This window comes from Xenopus laevis, chromosome 6L, assembly GCF_017654675.1.
Source record: "Xenopus laevis strain J_2021 chromosome 6L, Xenopus_laevis_v10.1, whole genome shotgun sequence".
In the NCBI taxonomy this organism is placed as follows: domain Eukaryota; kingdom Metazoa; phylum Chordata; class Amphibia; order Anura; family Pipidae; genus Xenopus; species Xenopus laevis.
Genome location: NC_054381.1, coordinates 11,994,092 through 12,014,778, shown reverse-complemented (window position 1 = coordinate 12,014,778; position 20,687 = coordinate 11,994,092). Strand labels below are relative to the sequence as shown.

Genomic DNA, 20,687 nt, shown 5'->3' with positions numbered 1-20,687 from the left:
GGTGTAAAATGACAAGCACCTTGATAAATTTGCTGTTTATAAAATAAATATTCCCCGTAGTGTATAGTCGCTGCTTTAGCTACACAGTCACCAGGCTGAACGGGACTTTACATTTCCAATTGAATCCAATTTCTAGTAAATCAGAACGGGTCGCTGAGAATGGGCATTTGCATGCAATGTGGCCTTTAGCAAATAGAGGTCATGGAACGTATAAAAGCGGAACTTCCGTAGTGACGGATATCTACATATATTTATCTCAGCCTGGACACTTGAGGCGCATATTTTAACCAAGGCAGAGGCGCTGTTTGTCCTTTAACACAGACCTGCAGCTTCGCCTCCCTTTTTCCATGTACTGAATATCATTTTAGTGAGCGAGGAAAATTGTATTAGTGTCTGATGCATGTGTTTCCATTACACGCATTTAAGCGGCAGTGAATGATCTTATTACAGCCCAGTCCAAAATGGAAGTGGCGCCAAAACACTATCAACCTGATTAGTAATGACCCTGTTGCTTTTTATGTGTGAGAGGGGAAATGGTTAAAAAGCTCCCACGGTTCAGTTATATCCGTGTATTGGTATATTGTATATTCCATTCTAATGTTTCACCAGGCAGCACAACAGACACAACGTTTAAAAGCGTGGTTTACCTTTAAGTTAACTTTTAGTATGTTATAGAACAGTCAATTCTAAGCAACTTTTCAATAGGTCTTCATTATATCTTTTTTATAGTTTTTGAATTATAAAACTTCTTCTTCTGGCTCTTTCCATTGTTCAAATGGGGGTCAATGACCCCATCTTAAAACAAATGATCTGTAAGGCTACACATTTATTGTTATCGCTACTTAAATCAATGCTTGGTTGCTAGGGGAATTTGGACCCTGGCAACCAGATGGCTAAAATAGCAAACTGGAGAGCTGCTGAATAAAAAGCTAAATAAGTCGAAAACCACAAATGATAAAAAATGAAAACCAATTGCAAATGGTCTCAGAATATCACTCTCTACATCATACTAACAGTTAATTTAAAGGGGAACAACTCCTTTAATAAAGAAGTGCCTGCAAGCTGAGCTGATACCCAGAAGCTTATCATGTTGTACGCTGCCAGTGTTCCCAGGTTTATCAGCCATTAGAATAACAGGAGAGAATGTTAACAGGTCGCTTGAGCTCATTGCGTCTACGGCGTTTATCTGTACAATGAAGTGCATCAGTGAAATACACAGTCGCCAACAACCCTGACAGGTTCCGTGTTAATGTGGAGACATGTTTGATACTAGAAAGGAGACGGGTAGTGATGGGCGAATTTATTCGCCAGGCGTGAATTCGCGGCGAATTTGCGCTATTTGCCACCAGCGAATAAATTCGCCGGCGTAAAAAACGGGCGCCGGTGTAAAAAACGGGCGCCGGCGTCAAAAACGAGACGCCGGTGCCGTTTCGCGAATTTTTCGCCGTTTCGCTAGAGACGGGGCATGGAAAAATAGACATTGTTGATTCAGTTCAGGGGAAAATAAAATAAATATTGGGCTTCAGGAACTTCAAATTGACATTCGTTACATTTTCATAAAATTAGCAGTTTTACACTGCCAGTATCATGAACCTGTAACAGGAGAGTGCCTTGCTGTTCTGCCATTGTGACAGCATTCATAGAACTTAGTAGAGAAGCATCGGGAGTCGTCTCCTGCCTTTGTAACTGAAATGACCAGTAACAACAAAAATTAAATTGTTTAATGTAATACAAATATAATGTTGTCCTGCACTGGTAAAACTGGTGTGTTTGCTTCAGAAACACTACTATAGTTCATATAAACAAGCTGCTGTGTAGCCATGGGGGCAGACATTCAAGCACAGGATACACAGTAGATAACAGATAAGTACTACTATAGTTCATATAAACAAGCTGCTGTGTAGCCATGGGGGCAGCCATTCAAGCACAGGATACACAGTAGATAACAGATAAGTACTACTATAGTTTATATAAACAAGCTGCTGTGTAGCCATGGGGGCAGCCATTCAAGCACAGGATACACAGTAGATAACAGATAAGTACTGCTATAGTTTATATAAACAAGCTGCTGTGTAGCCATGGGGGCAGCTATTCAAGCACAGGATACACAGTAGATAACAGATAAGTACTACTATAGTTTATATAAACAAGCTGCTGTGTAGCAACGGAGGCAGCCATTCAAGCACAGGATACACAGTAGATAACAGATAAGTACTACTATAGTTTATATAAACAAGCTGCTGTGTAGCCATGGGGACAGCCATTCAAGCACAGAATACACAGTAGAGAACAGATAAGTACTACTATAGTTTATATAAACAAGCTGCTGTGTAGCCATGGGGGCAGCCATTCAAGCACAGGATACACAGTAGATAACAGATAAGTACTACTATAGTTTATATAAACAAGCTGCTGTGTAGCCATGGGGGCAGCCATTCAAGCACAGGATACACAGTAGATAACAGATAAGTACTACTATAGTTTATATAAACAAGCTGCTGTGTAGCCATGGGGGCAGCCATTCAAGCACAGGATACACAGTAGATAACAGATAAGTACTACTATAGTTTATATAAACAAGCTGCTGTGTAGCCATGGGGGCAGCCATTCAAGCACAGGATACACAGTAGATAACAGATAAGTATTGCTATAGTTTATATAAACAAGCTGCTCTGTAGCCACGGAGGCAGCCATTCAAGCACATGATACAAGATTCAAGCCATGTGCCTAGAAGCTAGCTGGGTTTTGAAGTCTAGCAACATCTGTGGAGCTAAAGCATATGCTGAACTGAATCATGGCACATCTCCGATTCTACAAAAACCCCTATAAGGGGCTGATTTACTAAAACTCTGTTTTTTGTGAAAACAAAGTAGACCAAACTCCCTTCCACGAATTTAACGAATTTATCAATAATTATGTTTTTAATTAAAACATTTTTTAATCATTTTTCTTGAAAAAATCAGAGCAACAACACTGCGAACTTTTTCTGATTATCCAGCGCAGAACACGGTGTCAAGAAACAACTTCGGGGACATCTGCCCTTGTCTTCTACATGACCTCAACAGGTTTGGGATTCGGATTTTTTTGGGGATAAATCTCTAAAATTCGAGTTTTTATTTTTTTCCATGAAAAAATTTAGTTTTCCCCTAAAACTTGGTCAAGAATAACTCTAGGTTTAATAAATGGGGCCCACCATGTAAAGTTCATGTGCCCTTTAGTTGACAGGTAATATACAGGTGAGAGCAGATGAAAGAGTTTGTTGTCTCACATTAAAAGGGACCAGCAGAGGGCGCTGCAGGATACAGACCACAACTATGTGTAGCTTATTGCAGCCGATGAGAAGAGAAAGGAAATTATACCAAGAGATCTATCAATTTGCCCCTCTTTTATTAGGCTTTAAGGCTCCACGGATCAAATGTGTATTTTAAATACATTCCCTGAATTGTGCTCCTATATCTGTGAGACTGGTGGACTGAATATCAAGGCAAATCAGTAGCAGAGGATTCTGGGAATACCCATCAGTCCACAGTGAATGACTTGTGCAACAAAAGAACAATCCATACAGTGCTTCATATCCAGTCTTAAAGGTCACAATGGATATTTTGCTTTATAACATAAATTGGACTTTTTTTTTTATAAATTGTTCTTTTTATCGATTGGCACCGATGCCATCTGTGTTAGGGATCAATGATTCAGGTGGGTATTAGAGTTCAGTGCTGTTGTGCCACAGAAAATCAATGAATTTGACGTAGGGATGCACCGAATCCAGGATTCGGTTTAGGATTCGGCTGGGATACTGCCTTTTTCAACAGGATTCGGATTTGGCTGAATCCTTGTGCCTGGCCAAACTGAATCTCAATCCTAATTTGCATATGCAAATCATGGGCAGGAAGGTAAATCACGTGACTTTTTGTCACAAACAAAGGAAGTTAAAACATTTTTTCTTTACCTGGCCCTAATTTGCATATGCAAAATTCCTAATTTGCATATGCCAACTTCTTAATTTGCATATGCAAATTAGGAATGCACCGAATCTAGGATTTGGTTCAGGATTCCTCCTTTTTCAACAGGATTAGGATTTGTCCGAATCCTTGTGCCTGGCCGAACTGAATCAGAATCCTAATTTGCATATGCAAATGCATATGCAAATTAGGGGCAAGAAGGGAAATCACGTGGCTTTTCGTCACAAAACAATGAAGTTTTACCTGCCCCTAATTTGCAGATGCAAATTAGGATTCAGATTTGGTTCGGTAGTCAGCCGAATCTCTCACAAAGGATTTGGGGATTCGGCCGAATCCAAAATAGTGGATTCGGTGCATCCTTAGCTTAACTGCTTGGTGTCTAACTACAACTCCTGGGAATGGCAGAGGAGGGAAAACACATTCAATTACACCCTGGGCTGGGGTTAATAACAGAATTAAAAAGTTGGATTACCCTCGGTGAAGCAATCTTCCGGATCCGCTAATTCCTCTGCCGATTCTGGAAGTTGCTCAATCAGCTCCCTGGATTTTCTCAGGTCCACTGTGCTGCACTCCGATATACTGTCATCCTGCTTCTGCCAACAAAAAATACAAAGAAAGGGTAAATACACGACTGGCCAAAATTAAAAAATATTGGTAACGCGACTAGTCCAGTTCTACTAACCCTGAGCAATCAATAGGAAGCATTTACCGTACTTTCCGCTTTGCTGTCGGGAATCATCCTTCTAATTGGTTGCTATGGGTTACTAGATCTGGAACAAACGTCATGTCTGTTATGACACTATCCACTTTTTCTGGCATATTTATCAAATGTGAAAGGCTGGTCCTGATTTCCTGACTTCTTTATAAAATAATATATCCAGACGCACGGTATTTTAGGCCAGATGTCCCAAGAATGCTCCGTAACATAATCACCCAGACAAGATCAATACTTCTCTGTCTGCAAGAGATTTCTATCCATTACCCAATGCAGCCGCCATCCTTCTCCCTTTTCCCAGGACACTTCCTAATCCTATGGTGAACAGAACATGGGGAAAGAAGGATGGGGTCTGGCTGAATTGGACATAACATCAAGGCATTGGTGCAGCACCCAGTTTTTTCTCAAACCTCCAAATAATCTGTCCAGAATTTCCTGACAACTTCCTTGACTACTTGGTGGTCAGACTGGTGAGAAACTGACCAGCAGGTGGCGCTGTTGTAACAAAATTTATTCATATTAACAGTACATGTATCCCTTAATATCTTGAAATAAAAACAAAATAAATAATAATGTACATTGCAAAAGTGCTTAGAATAGCACTCTCATCCATTATACATCCACTTGTTTTAAAGGTTTAATTATCTTTTAAGTGGACAGGTCAGGGTGAATGGGGAAGTGGTACCATTGTCATTTTCATGTGCTGAAAAGTACGGGGTTTTTATGTTATTTTGTTGAAATCATTACAGGAAAATATTAATATAACTAAGACTGGGCAGGGCAATGCTGCACCTGTAACGACATTCACATTAGCTGCATAAGATACAAGACAGGTATTGATATGCATCGTAGGCACCACAAGGTGCATTGCCAAGTAAACCATTAAGTCCGACTCCTGGTCTTTTGCAGCCTCTCTACAAATGTATGCAAAGGAAGGCAAGCAAATCTTGCAGATATTCTCTGTACTGCCAGCCTTTATTGTAACATGTTTGCACAATATGACTAATAAAATAAATGTACTCTGTTGGATGTATTTAATATTCACACATAGAAGCGTCATTAGCCATTCTGCACCCTCACATCATGATTTCCCTATAAAGCCCATTCTAGGCTTCATTAAGTTGTTTAACTGCAGTTTCTAACAGGGAAGAGTAGTATTTAAATGATCTTTTAATGCCTTGTTTTCTGGGCCCTAAAAAACAGGTCACCCTGACCTATAATGTCATGTGGTCACTTTATCCTTAATGACTGAGATGCACAAATGTATTTTATGCACTGGCTCCAAAGTGAAAGCTCAGAGATGTAGCACAAAGCAGACATTTAAAGGAGAACTAAGCCCTAAAAATGAATATGGCTTAAAATGACAGATTTTATATAGTGAACTTATTGCACGAGGCTAAAGTTTCAGCTTGTCAATAGCAGCAATGATCCAGGACTTCAAACTTGTCACAGGGGGTCACCATCTTGGAAAGTGCCTGTGACACTCACATGCTCAGTGGGCTCTGATTGGCTGTTGAGAAGCTAAGCTTAGGGCTCGTCACTAATTATCCAGCAGAAAATGAGCTCCCCCTGTAATATAAGCTGATGCTACAGGTTTGCTGATTATTAAATTCTGATGCTAATTGCACTGGTTTCTGTGCTGCCATGTAGTAATTATGTGTATTAATTACTAATCAGCCTTATATTGTGACATTTCTATTCTATGTGTACTGTATATTGTGAGTGGCTCCCTAAGCTCAGTAAGTGACAGCAGCACAGAGCATGCGCAGTGAATCAGCAGAAATAAGATGGGGAGCTACTGGGGCATCTTTGGAGACACAGATCTTTACTGCTAAAGGGCTGTGGTTGCCTTTGGCTGGTACAGAAGCACAAAACATCATGTATAAAATTTCTAGCTACTTCTTTAATTAAGCTTTAGTTCTCCTTTAAAGCAGAAGGCTTCCAGAAAATATAGGAAATACAAGACTGCATGACAATGCTGTTACAAATCAAAACCATTCCACAAGCAGCTGAGGGTACTCACAAGCAGACAGCCCACACCACTTGGACAATTAGGGGTCCATTCTTTCTGGTTAAAACCACTGGAGGCTCTACCCATTCTAACTTGCTCAGAACATGTGAAGGAAGAAATTGTCCAAGTGCAAGCTCTCATCTTTTTCTTTGCAACCCCTTCCCAGGTGACAATACAGTATATGGAGCTTGAGCTGCCCCTGTTTCTATCTTATGTTCCTGTATCTCCTCTTGGGAGAACCATATACAGTCATAACTTCCTTCGTCCCCTCTCATACACAAGGGTCGCCCGACTTGCCCAGTACCAGCAGGACCTCAGCATACCTTGAGATTGTGTTTTAGAATCTTTTTGGGTTTATCAAATTCCACCCTTTAAAGTAACTTGGTTGGATTCTGTTCCTAAAAAGCACTACACAACCAGAGAGGGGACTTAAGTCCACCTCTTTTTAGCCTTCAATGTGGGACAGTCCTACAAAAACAGGGAGAGATGTAAAAAAATAATAAAAAAAAATAAAAGTATATATAATTAAGGTGTAGTTAAGATATGGCAACCCAGCTGCTGAACTACAGCTCCAAGCTTGCCCATTATACTGACCTTCTATCCTGCATTCCCATTCCTCAGTCCTATCTAATGATTTGTCACGTGTGCTGCCTTAGCCTTGGCCTAGCAATGGGAAGAAAAGGGGCCACAAGCTCACTCTGCGTTCCACAGTGGCGTTTAAAATGTAGTTTGTCACATATTTGTGTGACTTCATGTTCTGGCCCTATGCCATGACTCCCCTTCAACACAGAGAAGAGTATCGGCAGGGAATGCTTTGGATAACTATGACTTCAGTGGGGTCATGGTCTGAAGCTCCAGTAAGTCTGACCATGAAAGGAGACTCAATGGGGAAAGCCGCATCTTCCTACAACTGAATGTTCCTTTCCGCAACCTTATTAGTCGAATTTGGCACCGCAAAGGGCTTGATTCTACTGGGCGATGTGGGACCACATGGAAAGATTCCCAGCATTTTACCACCCTCTTTCTTTCTTTCCCTTTGTTTATAATAGTACAGGTATGGGATCCATTATCCCAGAAAGGCTGTCTATTTTTTAGCCAAATTTTTAAAAATGATTTCCTTTTTCTATGTGATAATAAAACAGTAGCTTGTGCCTGATCCCAACTAAGATATAAATAATCCTTATTGGAGGCAAATCCAGACTCTTGGGTTTATTTAATGTTTACATGATTTTCTAGTAGACATAAGGTATGAAGACCCAAATTACGGAAAGTTATCCATTATCCGTGAAAAAAAAACTAAAAATCAATTAGTAGCTAAAAATCAAGAGAAAACCTGCTGTTGGGTATCTCTTTTCCCCTCCATACGCTTCTATTGTATTAGTTGCAGCTCAGTGTTTTGTGGCCGCTGCTATTTGCTCTCTACAATATGTTTAAAGGTGACAGAGGAAGTAGGGATTACACGGCATTACACTGACACTTAATATTAGAAGAGGAATGTTCCATAGCTTTCAACACTCATTTCCAAGGGGTGGTCTGCACGAGCAATGCCTGAATGCATATTTGTGTCTGAGGCTGATGTTTTTAATATATTTGCATACACAGACTCTACACACGGGTCTGCTTAGTACTGAGCTTGGCTGGACAGGAAGAAACTGTAAAGGACAGTTCTACATTCAAGAGTGTCCCTTTAAGTGTCTAGCACCTTATTTAAGTGTAATAGATGAATGAAAGAATATTTTTAAAAAATATTTGCATTATATACCTTATGCATTATACATTAGCATTATATATTCTGTTTCGTAAATTACAGAATGTAACTTCTAGTGCAAATATAAGGATATACAAAGTCACTGAGTAGCTACCTATACTTTACATTAGGGGGTACATTATCTCTTATAATACATGAGTGATACTCAGAGTTCCCTGTATAACTCAGTCTGCTGCCTTGTGTCTTTATATGGTCACAGAACCCCTCAGTGACTTCTAATATCCTTATCATTTACAGTAGGGGGTACAGTATCCCTTATAATATATGAGTGATACTCAGAGTTCCCTGTATAACTCAGCCTGCAGCCTTGTGCCTTTATATGGTCATAGGGCCACTCAGTGACTTCTAATATCCTTATCATTTACAGTAGGGGGTATATTATCCCTTATAATACATGAGTGATACTCAGAGTTCCCTGTATAACTCAGCCTGCAGCCTTGTGCCTTTATATGGTCACAGAACAACCCCTCAGTGACTTATAATATCCTTATCATTTACAGTAGGGGGTACATTTCCCTTTACAATACATGAGTGATACTCAAAGTTCCCTGTATAACTCCGCCTGCAGCCTTGTGCCTTTATATGGTCAAAGAACCCCTCAGTGACTTATAATATCCTTATCATTTACAGTAGGGGGTACATTATCCCTTATAATACATGAGTGATACTCAGAGTTCCCTGTATAACTCAGCCTGCAGCCTTGTGCCTTTATATGGTCACAGAACAACCCCTCAGTGACTTCTAATATCCTTATCATTTACAGTAGGGGGTACATTATCCCTTATAATACATGAGTGATACTCAGAGTTCCCTGTATAACTCAGCCTGCAGCCTTGTGCCTTTATATGGTCACAGAACCCCTCAGTGACTTCTGATATCATTATAATTTATAGGAGAGGGATATATTTTAAACATGAGTTTATACATTCCTACTTTGACATATTTCAACATGCTATCCTGTATACGTCTGTATCTGTCTATGTATCTGTATCTACCTGTCTACCACTCTCCAACAAAGTGAGCATTAACTCATGAAATGTAGCAACAGCAGCAGCCTTTCTCCAGGTACAAAACCAGCAGTATAACCACGGCACGGTCATGTTTTGTTTCAAGTTACAAGGCACGTATTAAGCTGTAAAGGTTTAATAAGAAATGAAGGAGATGGAATACAGAGATAGGTACAGCAAGGCTGAAAGAGAATTATGCTGTGAAAGAAGTCAACGTATGTTATACAATATAAAAACAACAAGCTAAATATATCAGGGGTGTAGATATGAAATAAATGTATTTATGGATTGTTGCTAGTGCATTTATTATTATCTGACTAGCATATATCTACTGGGACTGCTACAGGCTGTATTTAGTAGAGAAATCTACAGGCCAGTGGAGTAACTAGATGTTGCTGGGCCCCACAGCAAATTAATTTTAGGGCCCCCAACATATCCAGTGTTTTTCCTGTTTTAATAATATATGTTGAAATTGCTCATCAATGAGAGCCTCATGGGGCCCCCTTTACCTCCTGGGCCCCCCTGCAGCCGCAGGGTCTGCTTCCTCTGTAGTTACGCCTCTGCTACGGGCTCAGCTTGGTACATTAACCTATAGACTGCTGTTAGTGCAGTAAGTAAGTGCTGTCATGTGAGCTAAGTATTACCTGGTTGGTTGCTATTGATTACTAGACTTGGGGGGGAAAATACTCCATAACCCTCCATGAAAGGCTTGTGCATACCTCCCAACATTTGAACGTCAAAACACAGGATCATTTAGGCCTTGATCATTTACTGAGCATGTGTGTGAACATATATATGATATAGAGTATATATATATATATTGTATTTACTAGGCACTGCACTGAAATATCTCCAGTTGGATGACTAAAACTACTCCCAGGGGAACAGACTGTTAAAACCAATATTAGAGGTGAGAGTTTGCTTTTGAAGTTCTAAGAAATGTTTGCGTCCCCCTTGCACTGTGGCGTGATGAAATCCTAATGAAATAGAGAATATGAGTGGCATGGAGAAGTAGGTGATGGAAGGGGACCCCTCAGAACTGTCAGAAGGCATCAGCCTCGCACTCACGTCCTACAGAAACATCTGTCATGGGGAAGATAGGAAAGTGTTGGCATCGGAAGTAGGAAAGTGACGTACGTGGGAAGCTATCCTGCAAGGTGCATGGAAATGTTATTTAACCTGTTGCCCCTGGTTGTTGCTACACACTAAGTCCCAGCACACCCCCAAAAACTGAGGGCAGCAGTGTGGAAACCAATGCTGCCATGGTGGGACCAATGCCCAAAAGGAATTCAGGTATTCTTGAACCATCTCACCCTAATTCTTCCAAGGAAAGCAGCTCTGAGAAAGAATGCAGAGATAACTGGCACGGCCATGGGTACCACAATGACACCACTATGACTACGCCTGAATGTTGACAGCTCAGTAGTACACATGGGCATAACTACAGAGAAAGCAGACCCTGCAGGGGGCCCAGGACATAAAGGGAACGCTTGAGGCCCTAATTCATATACAATGTCAATAAATATTGGTAAAACAGTTCAACCTCTAGACATTTTGGGGGCCAGTAATATCTAGTTACACCACTGCCAGTAAATACTAAGGCAGGCAGGGATATATTCATAGCATGTGGTGCCCTTTACCTCTATAGAAGATAGAACCCTCCTACATATTTTGAGAATATTCAATCCAGATATTTCCCTACCACTTCCAGTTCACAGATACCAATAAAAGCAGCACGTTTCATTGCTTTACTGTGATATACCAATTTTATGGCAGTCTCCCACACTAAAAGCAGAGGTATGTGTGGAAAGAATCAGTTTTATTATGAATCGTAAGAACAATATTGTCTGACAAAAAAGACAGAGATAAGGACAGCAGGCACTGTGCTGCGGAACCACTATTCCATATCAGTGCAATTAAATGGTCTTTTGATGAAAACTCTATATATAGTAAGGCAGGCTGGCATTATTCTCTGATACTAATACTAAAGGTCCAAATTCAGCAGGAGGAATTTGTTATAGGTAACAGAATATACAGAACAGGATTAAGGGTCCCTAGTATATTACCAGGCAGGTCAAGGCAGGAATTTCATGTTTGGTAGTAGAATTTCTCTCCCCCTTATTCCAGACACAGTGACCTCCATATCACACAGGCACATAAACTAAATAAGGTTTTACTTTGACTGTTCATCCCTTTCTTGCCGACAGAAATGTTAAATAAATCCCAGCTAACAATGGAGGGCAGACTGAATGGGCAGGTGTATGGGCAGGTGAATGGGTAGGTATATGGGCAGGTGTATGGGTAGGTATATGGGCAGGTGTATGGGCAGGTGAATGGGTAGGTGAATGGGCAGGTATATGGGCAGGTATATGGGCAGGTGTATGGGCAGGTGAATGGGTAGGTGAATGGGTAGGTATATGGGCAGGTGAATGGGTAGGTGAATGGGTAGGTATATGGGCAGGTGAATGGGCAGGTGTATGGGCAGGTGAATGAGTAGGTGAATGGGCAGGTATATGGGCAGGTATATGGGCAGGTGTATTGGCAGGTGTATGGGCAGTTGTATGGGCAGATGAATGGGTAGGTAAATGGGCAAGTGAATGTGTATTGGCAGGTGAATGACAAGGTGAGGAGTAAGGTCAATATTTGCCTTCCAAACACAGATGCAATGGCTGGGGCTACTTATTCTCACATAAGTAATTTATAACAATCGCAAACCCTTTGAGAGATCAGCCCGGTGCACAATATTAGAGGATGAGCAACCTCACAATTGTTCTGGGAAAAAGGATATTGGCAGACGAGGCAAACGATAATTAGTGACAGGTATGCAGGTACCATTGTAGTAGTACAGGCTGAATGAACAGATTTACAAATGTAGAAATCACTGGCATCTGGGGAAATTTGTGCGACTTCGGAAATCGAAGGCATTTTTTCATTTTAGCAGGCGGAAGGCAAGGGGAAGGCAGACTCTGCCCATGTGCTTAAACCCTTACAGCTTAAAGGGCAATTCACCTGTAATAACTGAAAACACAGAAATGAACAGGGTAATTAGGGGGTGTGGCCACAAAACTGGGAGTGATCAAAAAAACGGCAACTTTTTTTGTCCCTCTTTTTATTACCAAAATGTTAGAAGGAATGATACAGTAATGGAATATTTTTGGATTTTGATCTAATGTGGGGGGTTGTTGGGTATTTTAAAAAGAATCAAGTATAGTTCTGACAACCAGCTTTTGGCTGCGTTCAGACCACAGTGGTCCCAGAACGACGCGTAGAGGTCACATGACTGTGAGATCCCATGGGGCAGATCTAGGGGTAGAGGTATGATCTCAGGGCAAAAGGGGCAATAAGTGGAGAGTTTCACTAGGGCTGTGTAGGGGCTGTACAAACCCCAATAGGGTGGCTGCCAGCAGTACTTGGTCTGGTTCTGCAAGATCCTGAGTCTTTAAATGAATGGTTCAGGTTTAGTTTAACTTTTTGAGGGTTAATTACTAAACTCCGAAATCCAAAAACCCCAAAATTTTGTGTTATTTAAGTATAAAATACACATTTTTAGTGGAAAAGAAAACATGAATATTTCAGGATTTATTATGCCCCAAGGATGGGAAAAGTCAGAATTCAAAAATCCGGCATCTCAGACCTGCGGAGGTTGCATATAGGTCAATGGGAGAAGTCCCGAAGATATTTTGATCTGTGCTGGGTTTCGTGCAATAATTCGAAGATTTCGTGGTTTTCGGGCAAAAATCATAAAAAGCCTGAGTTTTCGGGTGGAAAAAATCTGAAAAATTCGTAGAATTCTGTTTTTTTTCACAAATTTTTCAGGGTATTTTCCCTCAAACAAAATTTTAAGGAAAGTGCATTTATAAATAAGGAGGAAAAACCTGAATGGATTTGGTTCTAAGCAACTTTTTAATTGGTCTTAATTATTTATATAGTTTTTAGTTTTTTTATAGTAGTTCATTATTTGTCTTCTTCTTCTGACTCTTTCCAGCTTTCAAATGGGGGGGGGGGGTCACTGACCCCTTCTAAAAAAACAAATGCTCTGTAAGGCTACACAAGTAGTTATTGCATTTTATGAATTATTTTTCTATTTATTCCTCTCCTATTCATATACCAGTCTCTTATTGAAATCAATGCATGGTTGCTAGGGGAATTTGTACCCTAGCAACCAGATTGCTGAAATTGCAAACTGGAGAGCTGCTGAATAAAAAGCTAAATAACTCACAAATAAAAAATAAAAACCAATTGCAAATTGTCTCAGAATAACACTCTCTACAGCATACTAACAGTTCATTCGAAGGTGAAAAACCCCCTTTAACACTGTGGTTATCACACCTTTTCTGTACAAGCCCGCACTTCCAATATTTGCTCAGCCCCCCTTAGCTAAATACAAGGTTACAGATATATGAAAACATTACTGGCCATTCAACCACAAGGGCAACAAAGAGTTCCAATCTCTCTCATTCATACCACTGCCTGGTTTCTAGGGTAAATTGAACTCTAGCAACCAGATAGTTGCTGAACAAAAATATAAATCATTCAATAACAACAAAAAATACACAATGAAATACTTTAAGAAAGGTAATTTTTTAAGGGGAATGTTTGCCTTAAAACTTGTTTGCAGGCAGCATATTATGCAGTTTAGTTTCCCTTTAAATGCAGACCTAAAAGTAGATTTATTTATTTATTAGCTACTGCCCTACAGAGCTTGTCATTTTTTTTGGTCAGGTTCATTTCAGTTGAGCCATTACGTTAGCACCTGAGAGATAGTTATCATTACACACTCTCTGTAGCTAAACTACAATTCCCAACACACGCCAAAAAGCAGTGACTGCTGGAGGACGCTGGGAGTTGTAGTACAACAACTTCTGGAGCACCGCTGGTAAGAATGCAGCAGTACATTGGAGGTTCAACATTATTCAAGTCAGACTAAAACCTCAGACTGTACTGAGCCACAAAATGGCTAAAACCAGAATAAACATTTAGACGTATTTTCATTGTAAACCATTTAAGCTGAATGTGGACTACAACTCCCATCATCCCTTATTCATTATATCTATTTCTCCCATTTTAATACATTTACGCCTCTGCCTACATAAACCAGTTGAATAAGAACGGGAAGTCTTAGGCCAACCACCCAGAGCTACACCCTGACAATCACATGCTTTTGGGTAAACCCATCCCTTTTTTGGGTCCACAGTTCGGATGTAATCTAAAGTAGTAGTGTGCAGACCGATCCAAAACCCACAGGTCAGCATATTTGTAGGGATGCACCGAATCCACTATTTTGGATTCGGCCGAATCCCCGAATCCTTGGTGAAAGAGTACCGAACCGAATCCAAATCCTAATTTGCATATGCAAATTAGGGGCAGGAAAAGAAAAAATGAAAAAAAAATATTTTTTTGTGACGAAAAGTCATGTGATTTCCCTACCCGCCCCTAATTAACATATGTAAATTAGGATTCGGCCAGGCGCAAGGATTCGGCAGAATCGAAATCCTGCTGAAAAAGGCCAAATCCTGGCTGAATCCCGAACTGAATCCTGGAATTGGTGCATCCCTACATATTTGGAAGATTTTTACTTTTTTCAGTGGGTGGCGGGCCCAGAACCTTCCCCACAAGAAGCTGAAATCTTTGGACAGAAGTATAAGCTTATTGCTTTCAACACTGGGTCCAGGTGCTCATGCCCTAGACCTTCAGCAAAGGGGAAAATCACAGAAGATTTAAATTGTGGGCAGGCACCAATCCAAAACACCAAAAAGTAGAATCCAGGCTCTATTGTCTATGATTAAGTGTCCCTTGGCAACACAAAACGCGTAAGGCTTTTTTTTTTAATACATATTGTCAAATACATCTTTGTACTATTTAAATGTTGGGCTCTTAGATTCTACTTTTTGGTGTTCCGGAAAGGTGCCTACCAGAACCTTCCCCACCAATGTTGTTATTATCATCATGGACAGGCCAGGGTGCAGTTATATAAGTAATTGCAGCCTGTTGGATTGGGTCAGGTCTAGGTTGGGAGAGGGTAGGTCACTGGAGCTCTCGATGAGTTTGGAGGCCATAAAAATCTCTTGGTATGTACCCCCAAAAGCTTCTCAGTGTTGTTGCCAGTTGGTGGGTCCCACTGCATAGCAACATGTAAGTTGGGTTTGGACCTACAGGAAAGAGCTGAACCAATAACTGTATATGAAATACATTGAATACAGGTGTAATAATAAAAATATAACGGGGACTATCCTGTAGCATCTAGCAGGCATGACGAACCAAAACAATGGAACTTACCTCTTTACTGATCTCGACATCGGTGAAAATGCTCTGTTCATCTTCCTCGTGAAACTCAACGTCGGACTCCCCCAAGGCGATGGGCACACAGACAGACAGACGAGGATTGGTCATGTAGTCGTCACTCTCGCTGACCACGTACTTTTCCCCGTTTTTGGAAATGCCCCCGTTGGTACTGTTCCCTTCCCGGAAATCCTCCTTGTGGGTGTTGGACGTGTTAATGTGATTGTTCAGATTGATGTTGTTCTGGTTTATGGTCGAAAGGTTGGATTTAAAGGCCTGCGCCGATTTGTCGGGCTTGGTGAATAAGTTACAAAAGAAGTCCACTATGGATTGTTTGACAAAACCAATTCCTCGATGGATGCGTGCAATGGCTATCTGCAGGTTGTTCATCTCCCCGTCCTCGTCTGGGGCTGATAGGTTGTCTGCGCTGAATGAGCTCAGCAGTAACGCCAGGAAAAGGTTTAGCACCTGAAAAGAGCAAAATGGACATTATTAATATCATAATGGCAACAATTGAGGCTCATTTATAAACACTGGGCAAATTTGCACCTGGGCAGAAAACCGTAACAACCAATCAGTGATTCGCTTTTTTTCAGTTAGCTGCAGGTTAAACACTGAAAGCAATGGTTGCCATGGGTTACTGCACAGGAACAAATTTGCCCAGTGTTTATAAATGAGCCGCAATGACTTCAATTGATTATGTTTTATGGTAAAATATGCATATTTTGATATCAAAACAATCATCTCCCTCTCTTACAAACAGTGTAGAAATGTTCTATGCACCCAGTAAACTAAACCCTCATACAGACAGGTATGGGATCCATTATCCAGATTTTCCAAATAATCAAAATTTTTTAAAATTACTTCTTTTTCTCTGTAGTTATAAAACAGTACCTTGTACTTGATCCCAACTAAGATATAATTCATCCTTATTGGAAACAAAACCAGCCAATAGGGTTTATTCAATTTTTTTCATGATTTTCTAGTAGACTTAAGGTATGAAGATTCAAATTACGGAAAGATCCTTTATCGGGAAAACCCCAGGCCCAAGCATTCTGGATAACAGGTCCCATACCTGTATAAGATAAACCCTGCTTATAAACTGTCCTCTATACAGAGGATGCATAAAGTATTGACATGCTCCTATCAATGTGTAGCACATGGCAGCTCCAGTCTTATGTACAAGTACAAACATACAGAGCGAGAGCCATGAGCTCATCATTTTTGCTTAGAGTGAAATAAATGGAAAATAAACTCATGCTCATAATTCATCCACTACACTGAAGATGGTAGGCTTCTACCCAATGAGTCATTCATTCACTTAGCAAACTGTGTGCAAACTATAGTGAATGGCAGAGCATTGGTGAATCAGGAAGCGTTGAGGTAATTGAGAGAGTAAGAAAAGGTAATAGAGCAGTATCATGCAAAAACATTGAGTAGCATGTATAATCACTACTAGACAGGTTCTGTGACCATATAAAGGCACAAGGCTGCAGGCTGAGTTATACAGGGAACTCTTAGTATCACTCATGTATTATAAGGGATAATGTACCCCCTAATGTAAATCATAAGGATATTAAAAGTCACTGAGGGGTTCTGTGACCATATAAAGGCACAAGGCTGCAGGCTGAGTTATACAGGGAACTCTGAGTATCACTCATGTATTATAAGGGATAATGTACCCCCTACTGTAAATGATAAGGATATTAGAAGTCACTGAGGGGTTGTTCTGTGACCATATAAAGGCACAAGGCTGCCGACTGAGTTATACAGGGAACTCTGAGTATCACTCATGTATTATAAGGGATAATGTACCCCCTACTGTAAATGATAAGGATATTAGAAGTCACTGAGGGGTTTTGTGACCATATAAAGGCACAAGGCTGCAGGCTGAGTTATACAGGGAACTCTGAGTATCACTCATGTATTATAAGGGATAATGTACCCCCTACTGTAAATGATAAGGATATTAGAAGTCACTGAGGGGTTGTTCTGTGACCATATAAAGGCACAAGGCTGCAGGCTGAGTTATACAGGGAACTCTGAGTATCACTCATGTATTATAAGGGATAATGTACCCCCTACTGTAAATGATAAGGATATTAGAAGTCACTGAGGGGTTTTGTGACCATATAAAGGCACAAGGCTGCAGGCTGAGTTATACAGGGAACTCTGAGTATCACTCATGTATTATAAGGGATAATGTACCCCCTACTGTAAATGATAAGGATATTAGAAGTCACTGAGGGGTTGTTCTGTGACCATATAAAGGCACAAGGCTGCAGGCTGAGTTATACAGGGAACTCTGAGTATCACTTGTGTATTATAAGGGATAATGTACCCCCTACTGTAAATGATAAGGATATTAGAAGTCACTGAGGGGTTCTGTGACCATATAAAGGCACAAGGCTGCAGGCTAAGTTATACAGGGAACTCTGAGTATCACTCATGTATTATAAGGGATAATGTACCCCCTACTGTAAATGATAAGGATATTAGAAGTCACTGAGGGTTCTGTGACCATATAAAGACACAAGTCTACACAATGAGTTTTATCAATATGACAATCAAGTACATAGATAACCAATAATTAACTAGTGAACTTGGAGTAGATTTCTCATGATGTTATAGAGTAGCTGGGTTGCTTCTATAATACAGGTTTCAATGAGTCATGTGACAAACCTGACATCACTAAGCCCAAAGTCTAAAGATATACTTAATAATTATTCCTGGTGTTTGACACGTGACATGTATGTGAAATCAAGCCACATAGCAGTTAATACATATTTTTCCAGGGGGCTGTTTTTATTTCCTTCAGACGATGGATGTTTCCGTTGTATTGATTGGACCCAGGCAGTACATTTCAGGGCAGGAATAAAGGAACCGAGCATCGTCTCATGTTTTTTTTTTTCTCGTCGTATTTCACACCCAGCGCCGTTTATTTTTTGTTGTGAAATTTTCAAAATAAACAACTTGATTTGTTCTCCTCCGCAAACATCTATAAAATTGATCGCTCGGTCCTCCGATAAGGGTCACATGTTGTCATATCTGCTTCCATTGTCACACACTCAGTTTTGTTTTCATTTTTTTTTTTTTTTTTAAAGGGAAACAAAGAGGGGGAAAAATAGAGCGACTCAGAAGCGACACTTGTTGCAATTACACACACCACAGATAACCTTTGCTACAAAGTACGCCTGGAGAAAAAGCCGCAATTGTTCCGAGACTGAATGATACTTTTATGCCTTCTCCATACAGAAAAGCCAGACAATTTTTTACCTGGCTGATGGATGTGACATATGGTCAGGTAAATTCACTGGCGTCTATTCAAGCACAAAAAGTCGTCAGAAATAGGCCTGGTCATAAATAGACATTTGGAGAAAAAAAATGATATATATATATATATATATATTTAACGTTCATATTCTGTGCTAGGAAACAAGCCACCAGCCTCGGAACATTTTTTTTTTTGTATGGTGCCACTCTGAGTGAGTGGGAGTGAGCATTCATATTGAACAAACGGTAATAAGAGGAGTGTTTCAAAAATGGAGGCCACACGCTGACTCCTTTGATCCATAATGCATTGTGCCCCGTGAAGCCTTAATCTGTGGTATTGTGCACTAAATTGCCGGGGTGCGGTGCCGAGCTCCCGAAACCGAACTGTAAAGTGCGGTTACATTTTTGTGCAGATTGAGCAGGAAATTTACATTGTGATTCTTTATTCCAAAGAGAGCATATTTCCAGCAATAAAAAAAAAAGAATGAAAAAAAAGGCTTATACAATTAAAATCCTGAAGATGTCACTGGGGGAAAATATAAATGTAAGGGGGGGGGGGGAAGGTGCCATTTATTCTACTGTAAAAGGGTCGTTTCTGCATCTGTAACGCAGAACAAAGGCTAAACTCAAAAGCCATGAAATATTCAAATAGAAATTGTTGGCAGAAGAGAGCGAGCTTGGGTGAATATCAGAAAGGATCTGTGCAGCCACTGGGACAGTATGTTCTATTATACAGATAGCTAGAATCTCAGCTGCCATAAAGCAGGGCAGGACTGCTGCTTACAATGGGGATCAGATAGGATCTGTGCAGCCACTGGGACAGAATGTTCTGTTATACAGATAGCTAGAATCTCAGCTGCCATAAAGCAGGACAGGACTGCTGCTTACAATGGGGTCAGATAGGATCTGTGCAGCCACTGGGACAGAATGCTCTGTTATACAGATAGCTAGAATCTCAGCTGCCAGAAAGCAGGGCAGGACTGCTGCTTACAATGGGGATCAGATGGGATCTGTGAAGCCACTGGGACAGAATGCTCTGTTATACATATAGCTAGAATCTCAGCTGCCATAAAGCAGGACAGGACTGCTGCTTACAATGGGGATCAGATAGGATCTGTGCAGCCACTGGGACAGAATGTTCTGTTATACAGATAGCTAGAATCTCAGCTGCCATAAAGCAGGACAGGACAGTTGCTTACAATGGGGATCAGATAGGATCTGTGCAGCCACTGGGACAGAATGCTCTATTATACAGAGAACTAGAATCTCAGCTGCCATAAAGCAGGACAGGACTGCTGCTTACAATGGGGATCAGATAGGATCTGTGCAGCCACTGGGACAGAATGCTCTGTTATACAGATAGCTAGAATCTCAGCCATAAAGCAGGGTAGGACTGCTGCTTACAATGGGGATCAAATATCTGGGTGACTATGAGTGAATGAAAGGTGACCACACTTCACTAGAGAAGCCCAAGGTGGGGTAGGGAAAGTTAGCTAAAGGAATGTCTTTATTTACCCATCATAGCAAGCGTGTTACATAGGCAGATATTGATTGCATTGCTCTTGCACTTTGCACAGCACTCCAATAGGGAGGCTTTAGGGACTGGCACAGCTAAGGCACAATATGACAAACCAAGCACAAATAAAACTATTGAAAGGATTCCAGGTAACAT

General features: G+C 40.6%; 1 protein-coding gene across 4 annotated transcripts in view; it reads right to left on the bottom strand.

Annotated features, from left to right (window-relative positions):
* The window catches only part of LOC108718723 (sodium channel protein type 5 subunit alpha), a 220,458-nt gene that overhangs the window by 55,298 nt on the left and 144,473 nt on the right, over positions 1–20,687 (bottom strand). For all 4 annotated transcript variants that reach the window (XM_041565779.1, XM_041565781.1, XM_041565780.1 and 1 more), the window contains exons 17-18: positions 15,740–16,210; positions 4,435–4,555 (exon numbers count right to left, since the gene is read on the bottom strand). In XM_041565779.1, the coding sequence (XP_041421713.1) occupies positions 4,435–4,555; positions 15,740–16,210 (592 nt within the window). The remainder of the gene's footprint in view (positions 1–4,434; positions 4,556–15,739; positions 16,211–20,687) is intronic.